We start from the raw sequence: 6,906 nt of genomic DNA, 5'->3' as shown, positions 1-6,906 counted from the left end.
GGATCTTTAACGTGCACACCCAATGTAGTGTACACGGGGGGAGGTTCGGACACCGAAGAGAGTCTGCACACAAAGTTGACTCTGTGAAATAAATTTCCGCCGAACCTGGGATCGAACTCACGCTGACAGCGGCCAACTGAATACAAATCCAGCGCGCTACCAACTGAGCTATATCCCCGCACTTGCATAAAGAGACACTTGCTTAAATGCATACGCAATGAACACATCATTTAATTGAAAGCTGACTAGATTACATGTGTGTGTGCATGTATGAGAGCATAACTTTTCACATGTGGTTTACCCCCACTTTCTTTATTTATTTATTTGGTGTTTAACGTCGTTTTCAACCATTCAAGGTTATATCGCGACGGGGGAAGGGGGGAGATGGGAAAGGGGGAAGATGGGACAGAGCCACTTGTTAATTGTTTCTTGTTCACAAAAGCACTAATCAAAAAATTGCTCCAGGGGCTTGCAACGTAGTACAATATATGACCTTACTGGGAGAATGCAAGTTTCCAGTACAAAGGACGTAACATTTCTTACATACTGCTTGACTAAAATCTTTACAAACATTGACTATATTCTATACAAGAAACACTTAACAAGGGTAAAAGGAGAAACAGAACCTGTTAGTCGCCTCTTACGACATGCTGGTTAGCATCGGGTAAATTCTTTCTCGTCCCAACCAATATGGGACTCCCCCTAACCCGCGGGGGGTGTTTACCCCCACCAAAGTGACACTTTCATGACTCCAATACATGTACTACCAAAATCCTCGGGTGTGGTATCATCTGCTTATGTGCTTTACAGCAAAGCCCCAATTGTTTCTCACAAAATTACGTACTGCATGTAATAAAGAAGTCACACAAAATGATTCCTGTAATTTGTAAAATTCATAAATGATGTATTTTTTCAAATGATTTGCGGTACAGCATGAATAATGTCAAGCACACCTGAACAGGGACAGCATCTATTATATATGTACATAAACATGAACAGCAAATCACAAAGGGTAGAAAATAGCTACAGTATGGGTATCAATGTGACATTATATTCTCTTGTAATCTTACAACACTTTTAACACCTCACATTATTCCCAAAAGAAGGACAAACTCAAAATTCAGGTCAGATCCATACCTGTATTCCAACAATACCTTACAATTGCATGCTTACCGTAACTTACACACATTTGCAAACATAACATACTTCACTAGCAAACAGCTGATTCTTTGTAACAACATACCTACATTGGTAGAAAACAAGTGCATCATCAACCAAATTCCTGTACCATGATTCCACAGTTACATTTGTTATCTCTGCAAAAAACAAGTTGTCTTATTTGCCAACACAGCCTGTAAACTGTGGCCGTGATACAAGTTAGTAGTTTCCTACATTTGTGCAATTTTCAGATCTTTCGCAATAACAAGTATGTTTGCAGCCAAACTGACAGCTCTTTATTATATCAACTCATAAGGAGCTTCTTTTTTTTCTTTTCTTTTTTACATTCTGTAGTTGCAAGTGTAGTTGCAGTAGAGAAAATAGCACCTTTTGTTATAAATTTTAAATAATCTGCTTTTATCAGACTTTGCATCCTGCGTTTGCTGGCAACTTATTACTGGTTAGTCCCAAGTTTGAATCATAATTGCGTTACTTTAAAAAAATCTTTCCCAAACCTCCAATTTCAAAATCCCTTCCCTTCCACTCCGTATGGTGACTTTCATTCTGAACATTCAAACAAATTTGTCTACTTCGGAACTGTCTAGGTCAAATGCAGAAGAGTGACACGAAAAGTTCGAAACAACAGCACAAACACAATAGGGTTTCATTCACACCGACTCGCGCCATGACATCATGCTGGACCTCCTCTCTGAAAAATAATTTTAAAAAAGGTTTTAATAACAAATTAATTTGGGTAAAAAAACCAACAGCGAAAAAAAAGCAAAGTCAGAACAAGGAAAGCAAAAAATTAAAATTCATCATATCACAAAAAATGTTCAAAAATGCACAAGGTGGGATTTGGAATCTCGCCCATCCCCCCCTACATTTTAATAACAAACTAAATAGTAATTTTGATAATCTCTAACTCTGATTTGGACGAAAGGCCGAAGGGACATAACTACACTGAGGATGCAGTCCAACAGCTACTGGTCGCTCTGAAAGTGTTTATATAGGTTACACACCTCCGAGTCCTGGATAGCTAGCATATTTCCCGAGGGTTCATTTTCATGTATTCCCGAGCCTCTGGCTCTTTTATATACATGTATTCATTATTATATATGTATAATTACGTCAAAAAGCCAGAACATTGATATAGCACGTCATAAGCAAGGGAGATCATCTTTTAGTTTTATAGGCAGATTCTCCTTTACTCTGTGTGTCAATAGGGAGATCATCCTTCACTCTGTGTGTCTTATCATAGCGGCGCCCTCATTTTTTAAATTATATAAATATATACCAACCTCGATATATTCCATTTCTTCAGGATCTATGGCTCTTCTGAGATATTTCTGTGGTAAAGCAAGCTCATCAATGCCAGAGCCTCGTGGCGTGGAGCCTACAGCCTTGCTCTGGGCTGCAGCTGTGGAAGGGGCAGCAGTTGTCGCTGGGGTGGAAGAGGCACTTGGGTTATAAGCAGGTACTGCAATCAGACATTAGCCAGTTTTGAGTTAATTATGTTCACACAATTGTATGACCGACAACAAAACAAACAAAAAATATTGAGTCGTTTCAAGCTCCTGTTTTCATATATGCACGCAGCAGTTGTGGGTTTGAATGCAGATCAAAGAATTACCTTTTCCTTTCAGACCACTTTACCTTTTCCTTTCAGACCACTTTCAGTGTGAGCTCTCCTCCCTTTTAAGTAAACAATAAAAACATATCAAAGGTAAAGGGAATGAAAGGAATGTGTATGGAGTAAACATGTCATGTGTAATCAAAGAAAACTACCTTTCCCTCTAGGTGGAAACTTGATCATAGGTATATGCGGCCGCACCGTCTGAAACCAATCAACAGAGAAACACCATCATGACTTGTGCAAACCTGAACAACACTCATATTTTGACTTTACAGAGATGGCCACTTCATGAGTTTGAAGCTACCAAAAGACCTCCCGATAAAACAAAGTTAAAATCTTTGCAGGATATAAACCAACCCCCAAAACCCTAAGACAGTAAAGTCAATCTCAAAACGTATCACGCAAAAGATCCTTTTACTGCAATGGCCTCAAAACATTGAAGTTTATGACGGTGCTCAGAGTGCTGACTGCAATGACTGTTGACCCGTCACTCTTTATTCACTTGCAAGAGTAATAATTACACCAGAAGATCAGTTGGATTGTTATGCAAACGTTGCTTGAAAGGAATTACAACGTTTAAAAGCTTATTCCGTGACTAAACAAAACAGACTGTTGACAATCGTTCAGCTAAGAGTTACAACCTTCAACGTTCTGACCGCGATAGTCGCCATGATGCCGATTCGCAGACGAAAAAAAGCAAGGGGCGTCACTCCATCCGCACAGCTCTTTTATCATTCGGAATAACTCCTCCATGACGACCTTTTGGATCCCCGCTGGCGCGCAGGTACTGCATGGGAGCAGTTCTAGCCAACACTTCGCTCTTACCTGCCTCTCGTTTATCCTTATAAGGCAGAACATGTTTACTGCTGGTTATCGACATCCAGTTGCCTTTGATTTCTTTCGTTACATTTTGTTCAGAATTCAATATTTTGTTCAGAGCTGAGTAGAAGATACGGCCTTGGAGAAAGCGGTGAGCGCGTGTCAGTAGGCAATGTGTGTGCAGGGCCGGACCCAAGGGGGGGTTCCAGGGGTTCCGGACCGCCCCCCCCCCTGGAAAAAGCATGTACCTTGCTTTGAGTGTTGTTGTTTTTTTTGTTTTTTTTAAATAAATTGTGTGTGTGTCTCTAACAAATTTTATTCAATGTGAAATCCAATGAGAAAAAGGTACCCCCCCCCCCCCCCACAATGCTGCTCTTAACCCTCAAAACAAGGCCCAGAATGCACCAGATTGCACAGATTTTAACCGTTTTTCAAAAATGTTCCGGGGGAGCATGCCCCCGGACCGCTTGTGGCTTCGCCACTTCGCTGATTTGCCCCCCCAAAAAAGGAGGAACCCCCCCCCCCCTTACAACTCATTTGGTCCGGCCCTGTGTCTGTGTATGCGCGCGCGTATATGTGCAAGTGTGTGTGTGTGTGTGTGTGTGTGTGTGTGTACCTTAACATGCGTCAGAGTTGATTTGAGCAGTTTGAAATGTTTTTGATTCCATGCAAATTCTTCAGTTCAAGGATTAAAAGGAGGGTTTGGCCGATGATGTTTGAACTGATGAAGGGGGGGGGGGGGGTGAGTGGCGGGGAGTGTCTACGGATTACACGTGGAATCGACACTTTATACACTTTTGTGAGTGAGGCGTTGATTACTGTGACAACGGAGATGATGACACTATAAGATGTTTGGTGGCTTGTTGACAGACCAGCTTTTTTGTTGGTCCAAGGGGACCATATCGTCTTTTGTTTCATCTTTATCGACCAAGGCCGAAGGGCCGCGGTTGATAGATATGAGACAAAAGGCGATATGCTCCCCGAGGACCAACAACAAAATGCTGGTCTGACAACAAGCCACCAAACATCGTTTTTGTCATCATTTTGGTTGTGCAACAAAATGCACAATAACCCACAGGGAGACGAATTTTTAGAATCCAACTCCGGGCCACAAAGCATCGTCACAGTAGCTCGAGATAACACGTCAACCTTGTATGTGACGTCAAACGTAGCTTGTTGACGCTTTTCTTCCAGTATGAAAATGTACAGAGCTGCGATCATATGTGCCAGTGAGTCAAGTTCAATAAGTGTTGAGCATATTTCTTTTCTTTTTAAGTGTTTATGACTTTTCGTTGTGGATTTTGCAATTACAGAGATAAGTTGCAAATTGACCATGAGTCGCCGCGGTAATTATCAACATTGATTGCAGGGCCGGACCCAGGGGGGGGGTTCCAGGGGTTCCGGAACCCCACCCCTGGAAAAAGCATGTACCTTGCTTTGAGTGGTTTTTTTGTTTTTTTACTAGTTTTAGCACCAAAACAATGCTGCTCTTAACCCTCAAAACAAGGCCCAGAATGCACCAGATTTTAACCGTTTTTCAAAAATTTTCCGGGGGAGCATGCCCCCGGACCCCCCTAGTTCGCGCGCCTGCAAACAGGCGCGCGCTTGTGGCTTCGCCACTTCGCTGATTTGCCCCCCCCCCCCCAAAAAAAAGGAGGACCCCCCCCCCCCCCCTTACAACTCATTTGGTCCGGCCCTGGATTGGGTCTTTGAGAGTGAATGCTTACAATCGTTGTCCTCGGAAACACGAATCCAAAGCCGCGATGGTTCCACACATCAAACAATCAGCCTCATTGGCTTTTACTTTGACAATCCACGTTTCACCTGAAAGCTCAAACCCATTCACCACCTCGATTTATTGCATGGGGAACATGAGATTTATTTCCCAGGTGTTTGTGAATGAAAACTCGTGAAAATGCTGGGGACGGCTGCCACTATGGCCAGACGCTCTCAAAGATGCCAAAAACGGCCGTTTGCGCAGCGTTCCATTGTTGTGGCAGCCGTCCTTGGTCGGTACAGGAACGGGACCTAGAACGGTTGTGTGGAATGGGGGTATAACATCACTGATTTCAGTTTCCTCTCAAGTTTCAATTGTTCTCAGTTCACGGGCTTACGGCTGTTATAGCTTGATTACGCGTCTCTCTTCCACTTTCCTTCAGGAGGTTAAGCAGAACTGAATAACTCTGCTTCAGTAAATAACCAGTCAGTGTCAGTTTCCCAGTGTCCACAAAAAATGTACACGCTGTTTGTTGCATAATTGCCCGTCAGTGTCGCTTTTGGTGTCAAACGTAATTTAGGCCTACTTGCATAAGCGTTACGCGTGTATTATCCATGATTCCTATCACAGCTACGTCATGCACTGTATGTGTAACTTCAATATGACTAATGGTGTGAGGCTAAGCTTTATAAACATCCGCTTATTGACCGGCGGCCCGGGATATTCATGTTGACATTTCACGATTAATTACATCACAATTGTGTGTATCTAAATTCTAATCTAATAACTCATTTCAAGCAGGTCCGGCTACAAAGACACTCATGTGTACACGGGACGAAAAAGCTGAAGAAGGCTCGGGATTTTCAGTTTTCTTCACTTTCTAAAGTCATTAGCAATAGCAATACGTTTGTCATAATCTGAAACGAACAGACTTTGCCATTATGTACCGTATATCTGATCTGAATAAGATTAGATACGATAAGATAAGATATGAAAAAAATTAATTATGCATAAACTTGGACATTTTCTTTCGGCGCCGCGTCGCATCACTTATTGAACACACATAAAGACGACGATCAAAAAGCATAATCATACATGCATAAATCAATCCAATCAATTTTTGGATAAAAATGTCAAATAATGAGCTAATTATTACAGTCATTGGTGCTTTTATGCACAGTGCACCTATTGCGGGGGTATATTATGAGACACTTTTTTTTTTAACGTAGTTCAGTATGATTATATCATGCCTCTGACCGTCCCCTTTTACCAGAGGTCGCATTCAACACAATCATACTGATTTTTGGTTTTTTTGTCTTATAATTATTTACCTGTCTGTCTGTCTGTCCGCTATAAAGACCGTTGGGTCGTTGTATATACTTGTGACCGTGAACGTTTCGTTTTGTCAAAAAGTAAACATTACAATAACGAAACCTTCCTTGTTTGTTTGTTTGTTTGTTTGTTTGTTTGTTTGTTTGTTTTTTGTTTTTTTGTTTGTTTGCTGGTTGGTTGGTTGGTTGGTTGGTTGGTTGGTTGGTTGGTTGGTCGGTCGGTCGGTTGGTCGGTTGGTCGGTCG

The 6,906-nt window shown here is 41.8% G+C and overlaps 1 protein-coding gene across 1 annotated transcript; it reads right to left on the bottom strand.

Annotated features, from left to right (window-relative positions):
* Nucleotides 1–874: 874 nt before the first annotated feature.
* LOC138948116 (alpha-ketoglutarate dehydrogenase component 4-like) lies at nt 875–3,545 on the bottom strand. The gene is made up of 4 exons (XM_070319635.1): nt 3,436–3,545; nt 2,947–2,995; nt 2,460–2,638; nt 875–1,867 (listed from the first exon to the last, which is right to left on the bottom strand). Exons 1-4 carry the CDS (start codon nt 3,463–3,465, stop codon nt 1,850–1,852), a joined length of 276 nt encoding a protein of 91 aa, XP_070175736.1. The 5' UTR covers nt 3,466–3,545; the 3' UTR covers nt 875–1,849.
* Between the last annotated feature and the right edge of the window lie 3,361 nt (nt 3,546–6,906).

The sequence above is a fragment of the Littorina saxatilis genome, linkage group LG1 (genome assembly GCF_037325665.1).
Source record: "Littorina saxatilis isolate snail1 linkage group LG1, US_GU_Lsax_2.0, whole genome shotgun sequence".
In the NCBI taxonomy this organism is placed as follows: domain Eukaryota; kingdom Metazoa; phylum Mollusca; class Gastropoda; order Littorinimorpha; family Littorinidae; genus Littorina; species Littorina saxatilis.
This window is presented reverse-complemented; position numbering and strand designations above follow the sequence as displayed.

What these genes read in the sequence shown, in the direction of transcription:
- LOC138948116 (XM_070319635.1), bottom strand. Translation starts at nt 3,465, where the DNA reads ATGGCGACTATCGCGGTCAGAACGTTGAAG. An exon ending in TCGCGGTCAGAACGTTGAAG is followed by an intron (nt 2,996 to 3,435) that starts GTTGTAACTCTT and finishes GATTGGTTTCAG; the next exon opens with ACGGTGCGGCCGCATATACC. An exon ending in GTTTCCACCTAGAGGGAAAG is followed by an intron (nt 2,639 to 2,946) that starts GTAGTTTTCTTT and finishes GTCTGATTGCAG; the next exon opens with TACCTGCTTATAACCCAAGT.